This window comes from Phragmites australis, chromosome 5 (assembly GCF_958298935.1).
Source record: "Phragmites australis chromosome 5, lpPhrAust1.1, whole genome shotgun sequence".
Classification (NCBI taxonomy): domain Eukaryota; kingdom Viridiplantae; phylum Streptophyta; class Magnoliopsida; order Poales; family Poaceae; genus Phragmites; species Phragmites australis.
Window position 1 is genome coordinate 26,611,420 of NC_084925.1, and position 25,363 is coordinate 26,636,782.

Genomic DNA, 25,363 nt, shown 5'->3' on the forward strand with positions numbered 1-25,363 from the left:
CTCCACGGCCGCCGCTCGGCTGCAGCGCCTCGTCGTGCATGACCTTGTCGCACACCTGTGCCAGCAAGATCGCCGGCTGCTCGTCGTCGACTTGTGCGAGGTGCGCCTCCTCGCGTCCTTCACGCCGTTCCCGGCGTGGCTTGCGGCACTCCTTGGCGAAGTGCGCCCATATGCCGTAGTTGTGGCACTTGCCGTTCTGCAGCGGCGGCCTGTCCCGACTGCCACCATCGCGTCCGTCACCGCGGCCTCGACCGCGCTGCTTGCCACGCCCGCGGTTTCTGTCGCCGCCGGAGGAGCCACCCCCTTGCTCCCTTTGTTTCTGGCGGGCGTTCCACTCCTCCTCGGTGAGGAGTAGACGGCTCCCTGAGCCGCCGTCGTTGTTGTCCTCGTCGATGTGCTCCTCGACGATGCGGAGCCGGCCTGTGAGCTCATCAACCGACATGGTGGTGATGTCAAGCAAGGTCTCGATTGCAATGGCCACCTGCGAGTACTTGGAAGGCACCACACGTAGGAACTTACGTACGACCTTTACCTCTTCCAGGTTGTCTCCGAGCGAACGAAGATTTCCGGCGAGCCCCGAGATGCGCATCGAGAACTCATCCATCGTCTCGCCATCCCAGAACGAGATGGCCTCAAACTCCTTGCGGAGCTTCTGCGCGTTCGCCTCGCGGACACGCTCAACGCCGACGCGCTGGACCTTGATTGTGTCCCACGCCAGCTTCGCCGTCTCCTTTACCGCAAGAGACGCGTGCATCTCCTCCGGGACGGAGCGCAGTATCGCCGCCAACGCATGGCGATCCTCGTGGTGCGGGGCGTCCCCCGTCTCGACCGCGTCTCAGAGCGCCTTCGCCTGCAGGTTCACCATCATGACCAGGGACCACTCGGCGTAGTTGGTCCGTGTCAACATGGGCCAGATGATGTCGCCACCGCCGCCTCCGGCCTCCCTCACGACCTGCTGTACTACCACCTGGCCTCCTCTGCGTCGCGTCGTGCTCCGCCTGCGGCTTTGCGCACGGATGTGCGGCGCCGTCGGCGTCCGGGACGCGGAAGGGGAGCGAGGCTGCCCGCCGGACATGGCTACCAGAACGTGATCAAGGCTCTGAATACCACTTGTTGTAGCAGGAACGGGAAGAAGACTCAGTGAACACTCAGGATTTTTGGCGCTGCGCAAATATGTTATAGCTTTTCTGTTCTGTTCTCTTCTTTATTTAAACAGCTCATTAGCTCAACTGACTAACCGAACGATCCTATACTTGCGCCATGGCCAAGCTATGCGGACGTGCCATCCCACGTCCCTTGACCATGCCCAAGGCTATGCTGTTACAGCCAGTACTCGTGCCATCCCACAAGCTGAACGCAACGGCATGCATACCTAACTAGCTACTGATCCGGCCAAGTCGTGAACAAGCTCACGCTGCATGGACCGGTTTTATTTTGCTGGAAATAAACCTACGAGATAAATGTGACAGGATTACAAACTTCAACAGACAGGTCGCGACGGAGTCGGCGATCGATCCAACTAGCATGATCACTTGATGAGGTTGGTGATGGCCGTGCAGACGATCGCTATCTGCACGGACTCCGCGCCGTGCCGCGCGAGCGGCGACCGGGGTACGCCGGCCTGCGCGAAGGCGTCGTCGCACCGGCGCGCGAGGGACCCCGCCTCCGCGGCCTTCTCCTTCCCCGCCGCGTAGTCCCGCCGGTTGATCCCGTCGTACGCCTCCGCGAACGCGAACCCCGCCGCGTCGTACAGCTCCGCGCACCGCGACAGCGCCGCCCGCGCCCTGGCGCCCGTCGGCGGCTTGGACAGCATGCCCTTGATGTCGTAGACGGCTTCGCCGGCGATGGCGACGCCCACGTCGGCGGCCACCTTGGCCAGGCCCCAGGTGTCCGCGTCGGGACTGTCGTGGTGGTGGCTCAGCCTCGACACGCAGAAGCGGTAGTCCACACGCCTGTCGCGGTCTGCAGCCGCCCTGCACGTCGTCTCCGGGGTGGCGCTGGCGCCGCCGCTCAACACGAAGAAGGCGGTGGCGACCAGAACGAGAGCTGTGAATGCCGTCATCGATCTAGCAGATAGCCGGCACTATTCCGGCAGGGAGCGCGCGAGCTGACGATTGCTTTGCTTGTGCTGCTTGAGCTGAGTGCCGACAGCCCGGGTGGCGTAAGCTGTGGAGTGTACTCTGTACTCTGTATTATGAATCGCGACAATACTGAGGTGGGGACCGTGTGTACTGGCCGAATTGTCTAGAATTTATGTGGGACCGTGTTCTTGATTTGGGCCTGCTCAGCGGGCCATGCTGGAATTAGTAAAGGCTTTTCCGTGCATCTGGCCCAGAAGGTTTGGTTGGGCTGATAAGTGAAGCACGACAGATCCGGCCCAGGTGGTGGTCCAACCAAAGCTCCTCGTGCAGTCGTGCTGCTGCTGCTCCTCGACTGTGAAACAAACAGCTGCAGCGGCGGCAGCGATCGAGCTCTCGCCCCCTCCCTCGCTTCGCCTTCTGAATCCGATCCAGAGGAAGCATCGCGAGTCCGGGTGTCGGTTCTATCTATCGACGTCCGCGTCCAAAACTTCCACTAGATCCGGGTGAGGTGGGTGCGGTGCAAGGTGCGATTTTTTTTTTTTTTGGAATTCCGGGAGAGGTTTGACGTTGTTTTGTCGCGGAGGTGTTCCATCCATGGCTACTCTGGTTTTGATCTTGTTTCCCGTTTATTTTGCTATGTTAAATCCAAGATAGAACCCTAATTCCGTATAGTTTGTGGTATGATTTGAACTCTAGGTAGAACCCTAGTTAGCTTACAATTCCTGTCGAAATCTAGTTCTTGTAATCTTTTTTTTGTTTTGGGGGTATGGGCGCTTGATGAAACCCCATTTCCATGTGCACTTCCTTGTCTTTATCCCGCCATACGCTTTTATGCATGTCCTGTTTCATGCTTTGCATCGACTTTTTATGATTAAATCCTAACTAGACGCTGATACGTGTTTTTTTTTTTGTGCAGGTTGAAGGTTTATTAAATCTCTTGCTGACCACGAACAAGGTATATGTTTCTCACCTTGAGGTTCTCTTATGTGATACGCCTGCTATTACCATACTCTGCATGGTTGCGGAATCTATAATGCTGCATTGTTGTGTTGTCTTTCTTGTCCTTTTGATTTGCAGTTGTTTGTTGTTTTGCGCTGTACCAGTGCTTTGAAGGAGTCCTTTAGTAGTTTGGTTTCCGGAAAAAGTCTTAAATATAGTATTTTGTTTGTAACTTGTACTTCTTTAGTTTGCAGTTATGAGATGGTGATTGATTGGGACATTAGTTGTAAGTTTGTAACGTTGTGATGAACTTGAGTGAGGTTTCATGCAATGCGTGGAGTTCTCATGTTGCTTTTCTTGGATCTCTTAACAGGAAAGCCAATTCAAAGGTGGTTTTTGGTTGCCATCCTGAGATGCAACTGTCTCAATGATGTGTTTTGTAACTTCTGTTGCTTAGGAACTGCAGTCTGCAATTTGAATAATGAATGCTTAGTTGCAAACTTTTAAAGAGCTATCGCTGCTATGGTAAATCACATATATGTAGGTATCAGAATGCTGTACCTGATACTGGCAAATACGGGAATCATGGTAGTATCTTTTGTTTTAACAATGCACATTCAAGTCGAATTCATGAAACCAATGAAGTGTTTGGAAAGGTTAAACATGATTGGTTCCAGTTTCCTGTGTGATAGCTGGCCAGTTACTGCCAGTTTTCCGAACCCTTGCTGCAACTTTCGTGCAGGTTATACCTTTACCGGATCTTCTGTGGGCAATAGGTACCGCAAAAAAAAAAATCCTAAAACATTTGAATTCCCTTTTCTTATTCTATCATTGTGCTGACCTAAGCAGAAACAGAAGTCGAACCTTGATGTAAATCAATACTCTCTTGTCTTTTACTTAACTATGCAATGTAGAGCCGGATATAGGGCTGGTCTTGACTCATGAGTGAGCCTATTGAGCTTGCACATGCTTGTTCACTAGATCAAGATCATTTTTTTAATGCACAAGTTGATTTTACTGGATTGAAGTCAACTTACTGAAGCTTAAGCTTGGCTCAAACATGCAACATAAGGCTAATGACCTATTGCGTTTGATCTCAAAAAGCTTGAGTAAGCTAGGGATTGAGTAATTTATATTTATTTGTACTATAAAATGACGAGTTTAGCAGATCTGGAGTATCCCTGCCATTCATCTAGGAGATTTAACGACTGAATTTCAAAGTTGTACCCCACCCTAAGAAAACTTCATACCATTACACACTGCTAAAGCTAATACATACTTGGCGAGTTGTTATAACATTAATGATAACCATTACGATTATAAACTATTTGGAAGTAATATTGGAAATAAGTAGTATTATATATTTAATTTTATTGTGTTCTGCATCCTAAAGCATTATGCAATGTGGATCATGTGCACAGTGACTGGTGGATACACAGGGATATGAAATTTGTTGTAATGCTTGGAAGCAGTTCTGTAAGAGACTAAGAGCCATGGGGTAGTATATCTGTAAAATCATACATTTATGCAAGCTTGGGTCAGTTCAAGATCAGCTTGAATTTACTTACTGTCCTTTTTTAAGCTTATGTGTGCTATCCAGTTGTGATTTTTGAGAGTGACTAGTTGTACTGATTGCATTGGTACTAGTGAGAGGGTGATCATGCAAGCAGCTGCACCTCATTAGCATTAATTTCTTTATAATGATCCATTCAACACTTCGAATCCATAAAATCACTACAAGAAATATGCTTTAAAATCATTATTTATTGTAGTGTTGGTCACGATAGAAGTAGGTGCCCATCGGTTGAGTTCAGTTTTGCTATGTACCTGGAATGGTTATGCAATTATACTCATGTCAGCATGAAAGTTATTAAGCTTTTTGCCATGCTATATTTTTTTCTCTTTTATCACTTTACACTGAATTTTTTGCTCAGATAATATTTTGCTGCTGTAGATGTCATTGCATATTGGGCGGCTTTCCCCAGATGTGCAGCACAGATATCTTGAACATCTTTTCCAGAGATTTGGTTGTTGCACCGTGAACCTGAAAGATGGATATGGGTTTGCAGTTTATGATTCAAAGGATGATGCAGCTCGAGCCATGCGGGCAATGCAGGGGAAATATGTATGTGGGGAGCGCATTACTGTTAATTGGTCAAAACAGCAGCCCAGATTTTCTCAGGGTTTCAGGAGAAGTTCAAGATTTGTTGAATCGTCTCATGAAAGGACCTTCAGAGATGGTGGGAACAATATTAGCTTCAAGGATTCTTTAGCCCAGAAGAATCAACCAGCAAATCGTGATCTGAGTCATAATCCTGATGCTGTGCCTACACCAGAAAAGGAATCTGATAAATTCGCTGAGGGTGTCGAGGATGCTAGAGACAACATTGGTGAAGATCCAGGGGATATGAAGAGGGATGAAGGTGGTACAACTAAAACTGATGCAAATGCAATTGAACATGATAGATGGGCTGAGACTGGAAAAGAAACCCCTGGTGGAGATGGTGATGATTTTGACCGCTATGAGCCTTATCATGGCTATGACAGGCAAGAAAAAACAGAAAACATGATTAAAGCAAGTTCTTATGTTTCTCCTGATCATAGACGTTCTTCAGAGAAGTGGCAAGATCACTCCGATAAGCTTGTTGACATAAGCCACGATAAATCAAGATCTCCAACCTGCTATACGTGTGGCGTTGCTGGCCATATTGCCCGTAATTGCCCTCAATGGATAGATGGTAAATTCAAAGCAAGTAGAGATGAATTGAACTTTAGAGACAAATGGGAGTTGAGGCAGAGAAGATTTGGGCCTCCCTCAACTATGCGACCAGAATTTCATGTTGATCCAATGGATCAAACTCATCATAGAGCTAAAGATGGAAGGAAACCATTTTTTGAGAGGAATATGAGAGTGCCTAGGTTGAATAATGTGCCCAGAGAGAGCAGAAGACATGCACATGCCCACTGCAGTGAAAATATGCCACAATCCACCAAGGAAACACGCAAGAGAAGCAGGTCTGAAAGATCACTTGGGTCATCCCTCTTTTCTGAACCTTCAAGGTACTCTCACAAAGATAATATTAGGGGATCTCGTTCCAACAGGACTTCCTCACATTCAATATCTAGATCTCCCCGTTCCCGTTCTCGTTTTAGAGCATGCTCTCCATCTTATTCTGCACATTCTAGTTCAAAATCATCTCAACCAACTCAATGTGAAGGATCAAGATCAAATATGAACCATCCTGTCCCATTTTCACTATCTGCTTCACCACAACACAAGTCATCATCTGCTGTAGAGAACAAAAATCTAGATGGTCTGATGAATTCTCCTTTGGAGGGCAATTTGGATTGCACAAGATCTGAAGTCAAACATATGGATGGTAGCGAGCATGAAGGGAAAGGTTCAGCATTGAACAGTGAGGTCCCGATCACTTCATTCAACTTGAATACCGTAAGCAATGGGGAATCACTTGTACCTGATAAGGATGTTATTGTTGCTGGTTACACAGGGTTTAATTTGGATAAGAACTTGGTTGATGATTATGATGATAATGTTGACAATGGAGTGCAAAGTCAGAATGCCAACTTTGAGGACACTTCATCAGTGAAGTCAAACCAGGACGTTCTGGCAAAAAATGGAAGAAGCAAGTCTTTGAAGCTAACAACTACTGAAGTGATTTCAGCTCTGAAGCACTACGGGATGAAGGCACAAGATGTGGATTTATCGGATCAACCAGTGGAGAAGTACTTCGGTGCTGCACGCCTGTGGCCTTGGGAAATCATTAACTATCGACGGCTTAAAAAGGGTCCAATATCTACAGAGAATTATGCTAAGCGACTTGAGCAGAACAAAGAATATGGTATCGTGGATCAGTATGTCAGAAGCAGCAGTGGTTGGTGGGAATGCCATTAGACCATCAGAAGGTAGTCTAGTTGCAGCCAAGGCTTTACATGAATACGCCCTTTGCAGTTGCGAGTGCATTTTGAGAATGACAAGGTTTGTGTGTCATTGCTAGGTTTTGCTCTGCCCCCTATTAGGGCCTGCTTGGATGTTAGGATTAGGCTCGATACCTTCATACTGGGAGGGGAACTAATTTTCCCTGCCAACCTGACGGGGTTGAGTGTAATACAAGCCTGTTAGTTTTCCCCAGTATAGGTGTTCCATGAACATGAGTAGAGCCCTTAACTACAAGAGCCACAGGTAATAGGTGTTTCCATTGCTACATTTTTTACGGGTAAAAGTTTAGGCCTATATGATCTATTTTCCAACATGGTAATACGTTTTGTCAATGTTATGCATTACTTGAGATTTCACCATGTCACATCTAGATGTGGTTATGCTTTTTCCATCTCATGTGTCTTTTGAGTTGCAATGTTTGAAAGTTCGATCCCAGTAGGTCAACAGACATCAAGGATGTTATAATTTTAGGAGAAAGTAACCAGTCTCGTCTGTCAGGCCTACCATGAAGTTGAGAAAGTTGTCTCTCCATCAAGGTCTGGATATTTAAGGACATTGTTCCACCGGAAGCAGCAACCTTCATGTATAACATTAGCACAACATATTAATATTTGTCATGAAGAGCACACTGATGACGGATACTGTTGGGCGTTTTCTAGTTTTTCTGCTTCATGTGACTTTTATGCTTGTGATTGTTACTTGGGATTGAGCGTTCAATGTGAAAATGTTAGCAAACGGTCAACCATGGTGGAGATTTGTCACTGCCTAGCTACCTCCAGAGGCAGCCTTCTGGTTGTAATGTGCTGGATAATGGGAATATTGGGATCCCTAGTCTTCTTTTGACCAGCGTTGGTCTTGGCTGGGATCAACTTACGATATTTTAGTACTGCTGCCGACAGTATGAAGTTGCTTTGAATTTATGAAATTGCACTATGTGACGCAACACAACCGTTGATTGTTGATGGACATGAGATATTATTGGCATGTTAGTAGTGCGTGCCAACCCACTTCAGTAATTCTGGTATATGAATTCTTGCTGCTTCTGAAACTTGGACATAGGTTTCTGCGGTTATATGTTGAGTAGATTCTTTCTATACCACTTACGATTTGTCGTACATTCTCCACCAGTCAGGAACACCTCTAATGAAATTCTCTTTATAATCAGCAGCTTGTGTCCAGCTTCTTGTGATATCCATTCAAGTCTATGCCAAACGCTCTGTTGGTCCCTGTCATTTTCTTGCTCTGCGTCAAATTCGATCCCTCTCTGTTGCTGCCTTTTTTTTTTTTGTTGCGGTTGATAATTTGTGATCAATTTACAGCTGCAACGGCAACATCGGTTATTGTTGTCCATTGGAGAGAGATGTCTCCTAACGGTAACTTCGGTCCCTTCAATCTGTATAAATGTACAATGGCATTAAAATGAAAGACAACCAATTCATTCCATTCTCTAGTGTCCGATTACATACTTCATCATGTTATCAACACTTCTGTTCTACCATCCATTAATTGACATCAAACGGTGAATTTGTGCAGGAATCAATCAGATGGAGAACTATACCATTAATACAGTACTACAAGAGACAAAAAAAAATTTCATACTCATACAAAGAAACATGTAAATGTTATGACCATCGTTGTACACGATATATTAATTGTGGGTTTAAATCGAGCTATAATTATTCTCTTTATGGGTACACACATAGTGATCGAGGATACACTCTTGTATCCCGATTCCATTCATACCCTACTCAGTTCTAAAGATATGCGTATAAATGGTTTTCATGTGGAAACTCAAACTGAGAACGATAATAAATATTTATTTCTCACCAAATCCAACGAATATGATAAGCAAATGCTAGAGAAAAATCCTTTCTTATCATCTAGATTGTTATACACATACATTAAACTCGAATCACATGTTGTGTTTAAAATGATTTTTTAGAATCTTAATAAATTTAAGAATTGGCATGATCATCTTAGTCATCCTCGTATAGGGATAACGAGAAAAATTATTAGAAATTGCGTTGATCATAATATTAATGTTGCAAAATTTTCAAAATCATCAGATTTTGTGTGCATCATATGTGGCATAGGTAAATTAATTCTGAGACCCTTTTACCTCAAAAATTAAAAATGATTAACTTAATTTTTAACTCATTCAAGGAGATATATGTGATCTTAATCAACCATTACATTTAGATACTTTATGGCGCTGATTGATGCATCAACAAGATGGTCACATGTGTGTCTCTTATCTATAGGAAACTATTTTTTTGCTAAATTAATTGTTCAAACTACCAAATTATGAGCAAATTACCCTGAGCACATGATCAAATCCATTCGGATGGATAATTACATGGGATTTACTTCACAAGCATTCAATGACCACTGTAGGACTCTAGATATCAATTTAGAATATTCAATACTTTATGTCCATACTTAAAATGGTCTAGCGAAATCTCTTATCAAGAGAGTCAAATTAATTGCACGACCACTCCTACAGAATTGCAAGTTAGCAACATCTTGTTAGGGTTATGCAAAATTACACGCCGCAGATTTGATCCAAATTCGATCGACTACATATCATATGGCTTCCCCGTTGCAATTAGTATGTGAAAATAAACCAAGTATTTCCCATTTGTGAAAATTTGATTGCACTGCATACGTACTAATATCATCACTACAACGTACATCAATGGACCCTCACATAAATTTAGAGATTTTATGTAGGGGTATAATTCTCTGTCAATCATAAAATACATTGAGCCCCCTAACATGGAACCTATTCACAGTCCAATATGTTGATTGTATTTTTTATGAGGATAATTTTCTAGAACTAGGGAGAGAAATGCACCACAAAGGATACAAGGAAATATATTGAAATGTCACAAGTATTCAATCCTTAGATCTACGTACGAAAGAATCTGAACAAGAAATTCAGATAATCATAATTTTACAACACATTGCAGATAATATGCCAAATGCATTTACTGAATACAAATGTGTCACTAAATCACATATTTGTAACAGCCCAATTTTATAACACAAAAGAAATAAAAACTATGTCTATAAAGATAATCAAAACTTTTGCAAAACTAAATAAGTCCTAAGTATATGTAATAAATACATATGTACATATATGTATGTGTATCTATGTATGTGTGTGTGTGTAAGGAGCTATTTTATTTTATGAGGATATGTAAGTATATATGTGCCTATAAATAAATATTTGCTTGATAATTGTTCAATTATTTATATGTGCTAATATATGTTTTGGGAGTATATATACACACATATACATAAGTGTACAAGTATGAGTATACAAGTATAGGAATACAAAAGGTAGAAAAGAAATAGAAAAAGGTTTTGGAAATGGAGAAAAGTTTCTAGGCCGAGATTCCTAAACCCAACCCAACTCTCTCTCTTTCTCTCTTTCGGCCCGGCCCGGCCGCCATCTCACTCTCCCTTTCCTTCTCTTTTCTTCTCCAGGCCTCGTGCTTTCTTTCCCTTCTAGCCCAAACGTGCGCCAGCTGACCGGCCTCCTTCCTCCTCTCCTCCCTCCCGCCCCTCTCCTCGCTGCTTCAGACTAGCACGTCGGCGGCCAAAAGGGATCACATGAAGAAGCGACGCCCGAGCCAAAGTATGCTTGGTGACCATCAAAACCCGTCCATTCGACCGGTATGAATAAGTGGCCCACGCTGTTTTCCACCAAGCCCAAGCAAGACCCGAGATCAACCTCGAGCCCTAAATGCCAGCCAATTCGAATCTGACTCGAATTGAGCTCAATCCGTGCGAGGTACCCTCTATAAGCTTACTATAGAATTCATATGATCCCCTAGAGTCTTTTGCCTATTTTATCTTCAAGAGAGCGCGTTCAAAAGATGAAATCAACTTGGGATTTGGAAACGTGAAGCTGCCAGACTCATAACCCTATTCGGCTCAAATTAGGACTCTCCGATCGCCTTGAGCATAAATAGGAGCCACCAGCACCCTCCCCAGACCTTACCACATCTTTTGCCCAACTCACCGAGGCGAAATCGCTATTAGAACCATGGTGTTGCGAGCTCCGAGCACCTTAGCCACACATCACCGTCGCCAGCTTTCCACACATCCCGCCGCTGCAGACGTGTACCCTAGCCAAGTTTGCCATGAGCTCAAGAACCACTGCTCGTCGGAATACGCCGTGCTGCGCGATGAGGTTTCGACAAGATTCCGGTGACATGCCGCCGCAGAAGAGGTTGCCGCCGCCTCGAGTTGATCGGAGAAGAAGGGGGTAAGTCTGCTACAGTCGTATCTTGTGTTAACAAATGTGATTACATCTTGCGTACCAATTCGGTAGAAATAGATCTAAACCATCAGATCCCGATCAAACGGTCTGAGTTTAATGAACTTAATGTCAGGCATTAAGAGTACCGTGACGCCGCTAGCGCCATGTTAGCGTGCTGAGTCAGTGGCAGCGTCAGTGCATTTGCATGCGTGGCAGTGCCAACTCAGCCAGTGTGCACACGTGGCATGCAGAGTCAGCTTTTTTCTTTTCTTTTATTTTAATGCCTTGCTGATGTCATAATATATATTACTCAATAATTAGTTTTTTAGTACAAAAATAATATTGAAAATAGGACTAATTCTAAAAATAATTTTTAATAATGCTTAATAGTTTTTATTGGTTTTATTTATTTATAATGTTTTATATATTTTTTAATTCAAATAAATGTTTAAAAATTCCAAGAAATTCTTTGAAAATCATAGATGACTTTAGGAAATTCTAGAAAATTCCTAGCAATATAATTTCATCTGTAGATAATCTTTTTGTCCTATCTTAACTTTTTTGGAAGTTGTAACTTATTAACCGTAGCCCTGATTTGACTCGTTCTTTCGTCAGATTCACCAAATAAGTGTGATTTTATGTGTGATTATGGTTTTTGTATGATATTTGGTTCTTTTTGGATATTAGTGTTTATGTGTTGCCTTTTTGCTTATATTGCAAGAAGACATTAATGTTTTGAAGGACCTAGAAGAACTGTAGTATCAAGACTTTGAAGATCCAATTGGGAACAGTAAAGCCAAGTTGCGTTCTTGAATATATTTAACCCAATTTTTAAAATATTTTGTTTTACAAACATGCATGCTAATAATTTACCAAGAATCATAAAAGTTACGCTTTACCCTAGTTTTCTCTTATCATCCTTGTCACCAGGGTTATAGAAGAGTAGATGATGCTTAGCCTCGCTTTGGGACGGTGATCATAATAATTGATCTACGAAACTTGATAATGGTCATATGCAACAATGATAAAAGATGATGGCATAATTTTATAGCAACATGGTATGGGGATTTGAGCAATGGTTTGATGAGACCGATATAGCACGTATTGTTGGAATGTGATAGTCTTGCTCAAATCTAATAACCGGTTTGTGGAGTGATCTTTCTATGTAAATAGTACAACCACAAGCTTAAAATGGGATGGACTTAGCTGATTAATTTGCATACTCTCAGCATTATGTATACCATCCAGTTGTGTGGAACATAAGGGTGTACTTTCAGGGTGTTACATTGGCGTAAGAGGGAGCTTCTATTGATGAGGTGTATTCACACGACGGTGAAACCTTAGCGGGTATGCACATTTTGAGAGAGGCATTGTAAAGGATTTGAAGTGATTTCCTAACCACATACCTCGAAAGTGTGTAAGTGTTTCACGAACAAGGGTATAATGGATAATCATGACTTATGTGTAAAGTGTATGACCTATGTAGAGTGTAGAACTAGTAAATCAATCGTACTCATGGTTATGAGTGGCAAGAAAAACCTCACATGATTTGAATTTGATGGTTTGGTTGGTTTGATCAATCATAGTGGTAGGAATTATGATTGAGATGTCGTTCAACCTTGGTGATGGGAACCTTGGTTGAGGTATTTGAAGGTTGGCTAAATCACGATGGTTGGAATTTTGAGGTGGTTGTTTATTTACAGTCATTCACTTAATTACTACTACTTTTCAAATACTTTTACTTAAATGTTGTTCATGCAAAAGATTCATATTGCCATATTGTTGTCAAACCTTCATATGCATATTATTCCTCATAACTTGCTGAGTATGATACGAGCTTACTCTTGCTATCATCAAACACTTAGTTACAGAAGGAATTGACGAGTACGCTGAGGATAGATCGTTCTAAGATGCATTCTACGTCGATCGTGCATGTGGAGATGTTGTGAAGGATTAGAGTTTACATAGCTATGCTACAATTTTATTTGGATATTGGCACTCGAATGTCACTTTTGTAAGACGTTGATGACAATTAAGTGTGATATTGTAATGAAATTCATCTATGAAGTCACTATATGTTGGGATTAATTTCTGGGTTGAGCACATAAATAAGATTGGTTAGTTTTTTTGACCGGTCTCAACAATATCCATCAGAAAGAGTGGAGGTACCTCATAAAACCACTCATCTCCTAAATACAAATAAGAGGGGGAGAAATCTGGTCACAAAGAAAAATATTTCTCAAAAGGATCCGTGGAAGTAAAGAAGATATCTTCTAAATCAGTAAATAAAATTCAACCTCAAGTTGAAACACACATAATAGATGCTCAACATTTAGGATCCAACATAAATGTACACAGTAATTTAAATGCTAGGATATGGGAACATCCAGACTCCATCGTTATGGGAAATCATAAGGAGTTAGAAGATGTAAATGAAATTTCCACAAACTATATTGATTAAGGAAAATCATATAATAGAAAGACTATAATTGTCGACATATATTTCTCTTCAAAAATTGGCGAAGACCTTTATGTGGATCCAGAATCAATGTCTATGGCAGAGTGCCTCAAGCGATCAAACTGGGTGAAGGAATCAATTTAGGTAGAATTACGCTCGCTTAATAAAAGAGAGATATTTTCTTTAGTAATATCTACTCCTCATAATGTTTTTTCCTGTGGGAGTCAAATGGGTTTTCATTTGGAAAAGAAATGAAAAAGAATAAGGTGGTGACATAGAAAGCGAGACTTGTAGCACAACGATTTACATAGAGACTTGGCATTTGATTACAATGAAAAATGCTCTCTTGTTATGAGTGGAATAACGTCCTAATATTTGATTTCATTGGCCGTGCGAATGAATTTATCTATGTAGTTAATGGATGTAGTGACCACATACTTATTTGGGTCACTTGATTTTGACATCTATATGAGAGTTCCTAAAGGGCTTAAAAATCCAAATCCAAAAGCAAACCGCAACATGTATTGTGTAAAACTACAAAAGTCACTATGTGGTGTAAAACAATCCACCAGAAAATGGTACAACCGACTGAGTGAGTTCCTTTCACAAAAAGGTTATTCAAATAATGATGATTACCTATTCGTATTCATAAAGAAATCCCTAATAGAAATTTGCATCATCTCAGTATATGTCGATGATCTTAATATCATTAGAAATATACAAGACATTAAAGAAGCAAGCAATCATCTTATCACATAATTCGAGATGAAAAACTTGGGTAACACCAAATTTTGCTTAAGTTTACTACTGGAGTACTTTCCCTCAAGAATACTGATACACCAATCTGCATATATTGAGAAAATATTGTAGAAAGTCAATATGGATAAATTATATCCATAAAAAAACCTATATAGTCGTTCGATCTATTGATATGGATAAAGATCCATTAAAGAGGTAGGGATGATGATGAATAGATACTTGCTCAATATCATAGGAACACTATGTATCTTGCGAATTACACTAGATCTAACATTGCATTTATAGTCAACTTGCTAGGTAGACATAGTGCTGCCTCAACTAAAAGATATTTGGTTGACGCAAGGTATATCCTTAGATATTTCAATGGTACAAAAGATCTTGATTTATTCTATCAGAGAAATCAAGATATTTATCTGATCCTCATAATGCCAGATCACAAACTTTATTGGACACTTCTACTAATTATTTTGAAATAATTGCTTTATACGAAGCATCATGTGAATGTGTATAGCTTCGCAGAATGATTAATCATATTCAAGGATCATGTGGTATAGGTTCATCAAAATATCCTATAATTATTTATATAGATAATGCTGCTTGTATTGTTCAAATGCAAAAAGTTATATAAAGAGCAATATCACAAGACACATTGGTCCAAAATTATTTTATCCCCATAAATTATAGAAAAGTAGAGAAATTAATGTTTTGCAAATAAAGTTTTGTAAAAATCTAGCAGATTTATTCACAAAATCCATACCAACATCTACATTCCAGAAATACGTTCATAAAATTAGTATGATACAACTTCGGAGATTTGCAAAGTTTAGGTGAGTAAACTCATAAAATATAACATGTTAGTGATCATTAGATCATAAATATTGTACTATTTTTTCTTTTATGAGTTTTTCATAATAGTACTCATATGAGGTTTTTAATGAGATAATATTAATATAAGCATTCATATATGCACATTATTTTTTCCTAATATTTTTTTCACTAGGGTTTTAAGGAGTTTTTGATAGCATATTACAATTACATTTCTTCTCATATTTTTTCGACAAGGTTTTTAGGAGTTTTCATTATGCTATATACAGATGAAGAAATTGATTAAGGGATAATGTTACAACTGATATATTGCGATCAATTTACAACTTCAACATCGATTATTGTTGTCCATTGGGAAAGGATGTATCACAATGGCAACTTCCGTCCCTTCAATCGTTATAAATATATAATGACATTGCAATATTGTTCGATTACATACTCCTACACTTCTGCTCCTGCTGCGGTGTATAGCAGGATTTTTGTCGTTTGACAGCTACAAATTACACTACTACATAATAGTTCTTTATTATCGGTTTTGGAACCAGCAACATACAGCAGGCAGTGATAATCAAATTGCTATCATTGTTGACTGTTGTTCATTAGCAGTATTGATATTTTCAGAATAAAAAATAAATGAGCCGGCTAATCTTTATGAAAAATTGCACACCAATCTGGAGAAATGCACCACCAAATCTACGTACTTTGTTAAAGATCAGGAGTACGTGATTAGGACCGGGTTTAGTGGAGACGTGAGGCGCAACTAATCTTTGTGAAAAATCGCACATGAATCAGTTCGGGGAGTGGCAAAGGGTGTGTTTGGTTGCCCGAACGTCTTCAGCCTGGCTCGTATGGCTCATGCAGGCTGAGTTGAGACAGGCTGAGGAGATGCAGTAGGGTCTGTTTGGTTGGCTGTATGTGTTCAATCTAGCTGAGAAGAGATTGTGTTTGGTTGTTCGCATGAGTATATGTTACATTAGATTGAAATAAAAAACAAGTATTAATATGATGTTTATTTAACATAAATACACTCTATAATAATTAATTTATCATATTAAACTTTAATCTAATTTAAAAAATATTAATATGAGCTAATATTCATTAATTATTCGTCATTAGTACTAATCTGCTGCATCCCGCCGGCCAGGCCCGGGAGAAACGGTCGAATCCGGCGTTTCCCGCCGGCCTGGCTGGGCGGATGCATTTGCACCGGCGGGTACAGCTTTTCCCACCAGTGCAGTCATCCAAACGTCAGTCTCTCTCCGTCTGACTGCACACGCGCATCCTGCATGAGTGGAGCAGCCGAACCAAACACGTCCAAAGTTGACCAAGAAGGAAGCGGCAATTAAGGTGGCACCGCGTCGCGGAACTTGGATCCTCTCACTTAATGCGGAGACGGTCTAGGATACACATCACGCAAACAGTAAAATCGGCACATGCGCGTCACGATGCACGTATTGCTAGTGTTCAGATGGATGCGTGTTCATGGAGTGACGACGACGAGGGGCTGGAATTAATTGGCGTATTCATTGCGTCGCGTCATGCTCATGCATGCAATTATCTTCTTCGTCTCTCAACTGCTCCAGAATATTTATTGTATTTAGTGTGACGTGAAACTTCATCACACTTGCAGGTTGCAGGTTGATCATTGCCTGTGTATGTATGTATGTATCCAATACCAACTCATCTGCTGCTGTTGAGCGGCCTCTTTTCAATCCATTTGGAGGTCAAATGATTATTTGTTCATCACACTGATCGCGAAGAAAAAAGAACATATGGCCGCAAGGAGAAGTGAAAAGCTAGGAGAGGAATGGCCCCTCATCATCTGAGCAGGGCAGCTATTTCCTGCAGGGATTGAACAGAGACGAACCAGAGACATGGGATGTGATGCTAGCTCTCCAGTGTATCCGTGATATACCACGGTTACCTCGGCGTAATGGCAGATCATATTGGAACAGTTCTTGTAATGACATATTGGAAAAGTACTGAATACTAATTATTAATCGAGGCGAACTTCTGGAGCAAGGACTTCCTTGTTCTTGATGCTGCCGGCCTCCGTTGATCATGCCCTATTGTTCCTCCTGCTGCTGCCGCGGGCGCTGTTGCGGTTGAGGCTGTCCTCGCCGCCACCGTTGACGTGGTTGTTGGCGCTGCCGTGGTCCAGGAAGTCGAGGAGGACGGGGCTGCGGCACCGAGGGCAGCGCGGGTCGGCCTCGGAGAGCATGACGTACATGAGGCAGCGCGGGCAGGCCGCCAGCACCATGGACATCGCCTCCGGGCTGTCCGACCACTGCAGCCCGTACCCCTGCTCCCGCTCGCCCTCAGACGACAGGCACGAGCTCGGCGACGACGATTCGTCATCCGACGACTCCACCACCCTCTCTCCTCCCCGCGCCGGCGGCGGTGACAGGTTCAGGTCCAGGCCCCACCCGCCACTGCTGCCCCAGCTCATCCTGCTCTCTGTCGCTGCCCCTCAGGCACACACGCACCCTGATTGCCTGCGTATCCATGAGCATAAACAAGATTAACTACTGGATTATGCTGATAATTCTGATGGTACTGCCAAGAGAGGCCTTACTGTGTTGTGATGCTTCTGATGATCTGCAGTCGCAGGAGTGCTCGATCTGAGGATGTTTAATTTCCTCTGGGCTGGTGGGGGGAAGAAGAAGAAGAGATGGCAGCAAGTACTTATAGGAGAAATGAACAGTGGAGCCCGGGAGAGAGGAAAGTCAATTGGTTTTCTTAAATGCTGCACTATTTTGTTCGGCAAAAAATCGGCGGTAAATCCGGTTCGACTGGAGGACACTGGTAGAAAAAAAAACCATATTTATTGGTATTTTATTTAAATTCTGTTTAACATATCCGATATTTCTGATAAACCGTGTTTACTAATGATTTTTGGTAAATTTTATTTGCCGGTAATGTTTTTCTTCTAAGCACACTCACTTCGATCTGAGGATGTTTAATTTCCTCTGGGCTGGTGGGGGAAGAAGAAGAAGAGATGGCAGCAAGTATTTATAGAAGAAATGAACAGTGGGATCCCGGGAGAGAGGAAAGTCAATTGGTTTTCTTTAATGCTGCACTATTTTGTTTGGCAAAAAATCAGCGGTAAATCCGGTTCAACCGGACGACACCGGTAGAAAAAAATACCATATTTATTGATATTTTGTTTGAGTTCTGTTTAACCTATCCTATATTTCTAATAAACCGTGTTTACTAATGATCTTCGGTAAGTTTTATTTACCCGTAATGTTTTTCTTCTAAGCACACTCACTAGTTACTTCTCTTTCTCTCTCTCGTGGATGAGAGTAGCAGCGCTATGCAAACTTCATTGCTCACATTCATGTTTCTGTTTTATGGAATTGAGAGTTCGTGGTGTCAGGCAGCCTGGCAGAGGTGAGCTGAAGTGAATAGGGCAGGCGAGCCCTCGAGCGAGGTGGAAGAGGGAAGTGCCAACTGAGAGGGAAGCATTTGTTTGTGCTGGTGCCTGGTGGTGGATAATGACCAGAAGAGAAGGTGACGGCCAGGAGAGGGGCAGAGGTTGGTGTTGTTGGTCGCCGATGGGTTGCACTCGTGAGGAAGAAGACTATCCTGTTAACTCTCTCAGGTGCCTCAAGTAAATAGGCTAGGCGAGTCTTTCAGCAAGAGATGATTATTAGGACGTGTATAACCATGTCAACCTGGTGGTGGCTTATCCTTGAGACATCAACGAAATTCTAACCGCGAGAGAGCGAGCACGGAAAGAGAATGTAGACGGCATTATGATACGAGACATCTTACAGAGATTTGTGGTATCACATAGAAGTTAACTTTAGGGACAATCTGAAATTCTATGGGATCACATGTAGAGACGACTCGAAGGACAATTCATTGGATCAGTTGTCTTAAAGTTCTCCACAAAGTGCCTGTTATTGGTTTAAAATTCGGAGCCTTCGGATTAGCCCTCCTTAAAAAAAGCATTTGGATTAGTAATAATTGGATTATTTTAAATTTGATTAACACAACCAGAGCTTGCTGCTGCTCCTCCACCTCTTGATTGCTTCAAAGTAGTCTGGCTCTCGCTTCCAGAACTTGAATGAGGCCATCAATGGGATTTAATTGCTACAGTGTCTCCAAAGCATCGCAGATAAAAAAATATGACATAGTTTTTGATGTGTACATTTGATTATTATTTTTTACTATAATTTATTACAAAGTTCAATAAGTTTATTCGATTATGAAAATATTTTTAAAAACAAATTCACACTTATAATTTTCATGTTTAAAACTAAATATTTTAAAAATTATTGACAGTCAAAATTCAAAAAATTTCAAAGTTTAACCGTACCTTGTTCTAAAGCCACCCCACTAATACTCATTCATGCGGTGCAATTTTTGGGCTTTATAAATGGCGTGACACAAAGCCTGTGTAACCTTGCACTGCAACCTATGGTATGATACCTTTTTCTCTTTAGAAACCGTAACCTATGGTATGATGGTATTACTGCATAGCTTTTTCAAGTTTGCTCCAAATATTAAAACATGCATGTAAATTTTATTCTAGTTTTCAATTATTTACGAATGTGGATTTACAATATATAAGTGAATGAATTTTCTTAAGGCTATCACTTGATATCTCATCTTTGGGCTTGCTTCAGTACTAAGTTACCCATGACACAGTAGCGGTGTCATCGTGGGCAATGGTGGCCCCAGATTAGGGGCATAATTAGTAAAGGCGAAGCTGTCGATAGTCGTAAATGTGGTGGAGGATGACAATGGATAGGGTTGATAGTTGTGATCAGAGGTACAATATATGTCACCCTAAGAATAGTGGACCTGTGCACGGTAAGCCGCCTAGCATTACTAAAGAAAGGATCAGTAATAACCAGCAATAATAATATATCACTATCGGTTCGTAAACTCAAGACAGACATAAAAAATCGAGCCAACAAGAACTGACAATGGTAGTGATTATCACTGCCAGTTCTTGTTACGAACCGATAGTGATAATCAACTTATCACAACCAGTTCTAACTAAGAATCAGCAGTGATACATCATTACGGTTCGTAGGCAGTGATACCAATTCATAATAAAACGTGTCTTTAACAATTGACAGTGATAATGGCTATCATTGCCGGTTGTATTTACAAACCGGCAGTGATAGCTGAATGTACATGATATCGCCTAGGGGGTGAATAGGCGATTCTTGAAATTTTAAACTTCACAGCGGATTACAGAGTCCAGATACTCCAGGTCAATCCGGAGACTTCGGGTTGTACAGGATCCGGATATTCCGGGTGAACCCGGATAGTCCAAAAATAACAGGAAATCAAAAACTATGAATATTTAAGTGAATCTAGTTAAGTCTATGAGTTACCACATGTTCTAATTGATGTATGAGTTTCTTTTCAACAACCACTTGTGGTCACAAACTCATAAACAAGTAGATTATGGTAAATCGCCCAAAAGATCAACTAGAAGAAGAAAGTATGCAAGAAAGTAAAGAAGACAAGTATTTGTTTCCCGAAATTCAGATCCAATGATCCTATGTCTCCGTTGAGGTGCTCACAAAGAGTCGGGTCTCTCTCAACCCTTATCCTCACCGAGCGACCACAAAGATCAAGTTCGAGCTTACTCAACCTTTCTCTTCCCTTGTAGGGGCGAGGATGACCTTCACAAACTTCCCAAGGCACTCCATAAGCTTGGGTACTCTTCGGGTGATGCCTAACCATCTAGGAAAACGGAGCTCCGAGAGTAACGAATGCAAGTCGACGACTTGACAAAGAACTCAAGTGCTCAAAAGATGAATTTAAACTCACTAGCACTCAATCTCACTTTCCAACCCACACTCTCAAATCCTTGCTATAATTAATGCACTAGAGGAGTTGGAGGGCTCTAAAGAGGAGGCTATGAAGTCCTTTGTTTCGAGTTGGTTCAGCAGCAATGATTGAGAGGGGGAAGGGGGTATTTAAACCAAGCCCCCCAAAACAAGTTGTTACAGTACTTTTTGTACTGACCCAGAGTATCTGGGTTGACCTTCGAAAACTCCACAGAGACCTCTGTCCAGAGTCCTATCCGGAGGTTTCGGATCTTCACCATATCCCGGAGTATTCGGGTCTACTCGGAGATTCCGGGTTAGACACTCAAGCCCAAACAGAGAGCTTGACTCGGAGTTTAACATGGAGACTTTGAGCCACTGACCAGAATCCGGAGTATCCGGGACAACCCAAAGACTCCGGATTTAGCACTTAGGTTCTACCTGAGCACCCTGCCCGAAGCCTTACCTGGAGATTCCAGCAACCCGAAGACTCCGGGTCAGCCCGGACACTCTGGGTGCAAACAAACACTAAAACTTTTTTGGTGTCCGTAGGGTGATTGTGCCTCTCATATTTGGTCTAAAAGAGTTATTTGACCACTGAGACATCTTCAAGTCAACCTAAATGTATTCCTCTTGATAGAACGACATTCTTAAACTCAAGTTCGAAAATAAAAACAATTTAAACCTAATGAGTAACTACATGCCGCTTCTCTTTTCCTTTTGAGGGACGCCAATATCGTTTAACTTCTCCAATGAGACTAAAACCTGTTAATAACCTTAATAAATACATTAGTCCCTTAATCTTTTATCATCAATTATCCAAAACCCATATAGAGGGCCTAGATGCACTTTCACTAGCCCAAAAACTGTACGAATTCCTATGTACGCCTGCTCGGCTTCTCTTGAACGCCTTTAAATTTCACTCGATCGCTCACTCGCTCTCACTCTCACACTCGCACGATTTGTTCCGCCCTCTCCCCTCCACTGCCACCATTGCCACTACCGTGATGGATCCGCCACCTTCTTCTCCCGCTCTGGTCACTCCACCACCGCCTCTGCCACCACCTTCTCCGGCCACGCCACTAATATTCGCGCTGTTGTCTGACGATGAGGCAGGTGCCCCACCCGCGAAGAGCTTGGACGAGGCACGGTCCTTGGACTCAGGCGGATCGGCGAGGTCTCCCTATGAGGACGACGTGTGGGACTATTTCCTCGATGAGCTGAATGTGAAGAGGCCCCAGAGCTCGGATGAGGAGGAGGAGGAGCAGGCTGATGTCACGGATGACGACATCGACGACGAGGATGACAGTTACTGCTTCTTCATCGTCATGGCCGACCAGTAGACGCGTGCACATGCTTAGGGTTCTTTTGCGTGCGCGATAGTATAGTGATGGAGTTAGGAATTATTAGTGACCTAATTATAGATTAGTGTGATATAAACCAGTAATTCTGGAGATTAGTAATATAAAGCCCGATTAAATTATTATCTGCCTATTTAAATTTTAATTTTTCCCCTAGATTAAATATCAATGCTGGTTCATAGGTAGAATCGACAGTGATAAGTATATCAATTGGCAGAATCAGCTCAAAAACCGGTAGTGATAGTTTGTATCACCGCTGATTCGTTACATGAACCAGCAGTGATATGTACAATCACTGTCGCTTCTGTAGTCGGTAGTGATAATCATGTATTATCACCATCGCTTAATAACTGTTGGTTCAAAAACCAGCAGTAATGTAATTTTTGAACTGATAGTGATGACCTTTTCTGTATTAAGGTAGAGGTGGGGATGAAGGTGAGTGACGGCATGTTGGTGGGGTGTGATGCTAGGATTAGTGGTAGCTGTGTGAATTAGAGGGTTTGATTTAGGGTTAATGGAGGGTAATAGTAGAGAGACGGGGAGATATAGGGTCATTAGAGGTAGATCTAATGGTTCATGACCAAGGGTATGTATATACACAGTGACGCCTCTTCGTTGTGACAAACATAGTAGTATATTATCACTTCTTGCTTAAAAGCCCTGCCTTACCTCCCTTCCTTTTCCAGCTTGCAATGCCAATGCCTATCAATGCTTATGCGCCAGCCATTGAATTCCATGGTTGACTTGTTAATCTTGTGCTGGAGGAGTAGATTGATGTTGCGTCCGGCATGCATATGGCCTAATTACCTCGCCCTCAACATTTAAGAGAAGGGAGAATGAGAAGGGTTTGATTTTTACAGGCTTGGTCTGAAGTCGTAGACTCTCGGACAGTGTTTGGTTCACACACTCATAACATAAATGGTATGGAAAATAGCAGATGCTAAAGCATCACACTGATATACAAGGAACGTTGCTGTTAGCAGATGCTAAAGCATCACACAATGCATTCCATCACTCAAACAGAAAATCCAAATCACACAAGACACTCGACACAAACACACACTACCAACATAGCTCTAACGCGTTCGAAGAACACGGGAAAATCCTCCTATAACTTGAAGAACTAAACCCAGGAGCAGAGCGGAGGTAGATCTTCATGTCTTCAGTGTTGTGGTAGATTGATCTTGTCATGATGGATCTTCATCTTCATCATATAAATCTTCACTCAAGGTAGGAGCGCCAAGAGAGATCTTCAAGTGCATCCTCCTCGAACAGAGTAACTGGGATGGTTCAACAACAACAAAATAGGCTTTTAAAATATAACCTTATGGCACGACCATTCTATCTAGGCTTGCATCCTACGGTCAGTATGGCTCTGATACCACCTCTGTGACATCCGGTTTTAATAGCCAAAATCAGATGCGGCATATGTGTGCCCAGGATGTTCAACACACATAAGGACGTCACAAGTGAAGTAACAAAAATAATACTTTTATTAAATAAACATTAAACTCTTACAACAATTGACATATATTGTCTTCTATGAAGAAATCTGCAGCGCAACAGAAGCACTGGTGCCCAACAACACCGCAGGCAACCGACCGGAAGACACGTGCCTAGAACGTCACAACCTCGTCTTGATAGTCTTTAACATCTTCACTCACTGAGTAGCAGCATACATGTCGCATGGTATAGGGAAAATAACAAGTGTGAGCACATAGAGTACTCAGCAAGTGGGGGAAAGTAATGATATACTGGCTTATACCAAGAATAGGCTAACACATGGTATATTTGCGTAAATACGAGTAATGAAAACATATTTGGACTCAAAAACATTAAGAAATTATTAAGTGAATGTAACCCAAACAGTTCAGCATCCAGCATACAAGGCTCCCCACCTAGCACACCATAACCATCTAGTACTCCCTGTACTATAACCAAAACTACAACCATCTAGTACTTCCTGTACCAGAACCATAAGCACAATCATCTAGTACTCCCTGTACCAGAACCATAACCATAACCATCTAGTGCTCCCTGTACCAGAACCATAACCACAACAAAACCTATAACCACAACCCACTAATCATATGAGGATCCAAGTCTCTCATATTCGTGAGCACGGCTGTTATAACAGTTTTACACTCTACAGAGGTTGTCCAGCTTTCCCCACGAGTCAGTGAATTCCATGCTGCTGTGTTCGCAAAACACTTAACACACACCAGTGGTGTGCCGCTAAGAATCACTGTATGACACTTTCCACTAACCAGAGACTAATCCAGTATGTGTCTGCCCACTAGGTTTCACCGCCAGGCTTTACGCAAGCTAAGCTCCTACCCAGAAGCCCCCTTTTGTGCTGACCTAACACACACTGGATAGATTCTAATCAATATGTCATGCCTTACCCATATCAGCCTCGTGGTTGGTACGTTACTTCTTGGGTTGTCGCTCCACGAACCGGTCCTTACTTAAGTTACTTGAGCAAACACTAAACCAACATCATAACTATGACAACCATCAAAACTACTTTGCTCAAGGTCTAAGGTTCCATATTACTAGATCATTAACACATTAACCACCATTATTGCATATATTCATTAGTCAAGATTATGACACTTCTCAACATCCCAAAAGCATGGCTAAGCAATCTACCCAACAAAGACACCTAACCATAAACCATCTAAGTTCCAAGGGATGATAAGGAAAAAATCAGGGAAAAACCCTAACATAGGTGACTACCCATCATATTGAGACTCGGACTTATCTGCGTAGCACTGATTTCGGGGGCTATAACTGCTAGCTCCATTATCCAAAAGGGGACTTCCATAGGTTCAAATCTAAGCTCTCGACGAGAACTACAACTTTGGTATTTTCAAGATTTGCATTTAAGGCCGTTTTGAACTCCGAAACGTCATGCGAA

General features: G+C 42.1%; 3 protein-coding genes across 15 annotated transcripts; 1 reads left to right on the forward strand and 2 right to left on the reverse strand.

Annotated features, from left to right (window-relative positions):
• Positions 1-1,165: 1,165 nt before the first annotated feature.
• On the reverse strand, positions 1,166-2,191 carry LOC133917528 (pectinesterase inhibitor 8-like). The gene has a single exon (XM_062361412.1). It carries the CDS (start codon positions 2,060-2,062, stop codon positions 1,529-1,531), a length of 534 nt encoding a protein of 177 aa, XP_062217396.1. The 5' UTR covers positions 2,063-2,191; the 3' UTR covers positions 1,166-1,528.
• Positions 2,192-2,398: 207 nt separating this feature from the next.
• On the forward strand, positions 2,399-8,318 carry LOC133919042 (uncharacterized). 13 transcript variants are annotated; one of them, XR_009909888.1, is made up of 4 exons: positions 2,399-2,605; positions 2,998-3,036; positions 4,975-7,221; positions 8,298-8,318. XR_009909888.1 is itself a non-coding variant. In XM_062363255.1 (4 exons), the coding sequence occupies exon 4, from the start codon at positions 4,975-4,977 to the stop codon at positions 6,931-6,933; it is 1,959 nt and encodes a 652-aa protein (XP_062219239.1). In that variant the 5' UTR covers positions 2,399-2,605; positions 2,998-3,036; positions 3,394-3,409; the 3' UTR covers positions 6,934-7,367. The 13 variants fall into 13 exon arrangements, 10 of the variants coding, with proteins under 10 accessions (XP_062219239.1, XP_062219237.1, XP_062219242.1 ...); XR_009909886.1 differs by lacking the exon at positions 8,298-8,318 and adding an exon at positions 8,147-8,256; XR_009909887.1 differs by lacking the exon at positions 8,298-8,318 and adding an exon at positions 7,477-8,096.
• An 8,618-nt stretch (positions 8,319-16,936) lies between these two features.
• On the reverse strand, positions 16,937-17,975 carry LOC133917530 (protein GL2-INTERACTING REPRESSOR 1-like). The gene is made up of 2 exons (XM_062361413.1): positions 17,863-17,975; positions 16,937-17,782 (listed from the first exon to the last, which is right to left on the reverse strand). The coding sequence occupies exon 2, from the start codon at positions 17,734-17,736 to the stop codon at positions 17,347-17,349; it is 390 nt and encodes a 129-aa protein (XP_062217397.1). The 5' UTR covers positions 17,737-17,782; positions 17,863-17,975; the 3' UTR covers positions 16,937-17,346.
• Positions 17,976-25,363: the final 7,388 nt, after the last annotated feature.

Bases quoted from the DNA above. Each gene is read 5' to 3' on its own strand.
- LOC133917528 (XM_062361412.1), bottom strand. From the start codon at position 2,062: ATGACGGCATTCACAGCTCTCGTTCTGGTCGCCACCGCCTTCTTCGTG.
- LOC133919042 (XM_062363255.1), top strand. From the start codon at position 4,975: ATGTCATTGCATATTGGGCGGCTTTCCCCAGATGTGCAGCACAGATAT.
- LOC133917530 (XM_062361413.1), bottom strand. From the start codon at position 17,736: ATGAGCTGGGGCAGCAGTGGCGGGTGGGGCCTGGACCTGAACCTGTCA.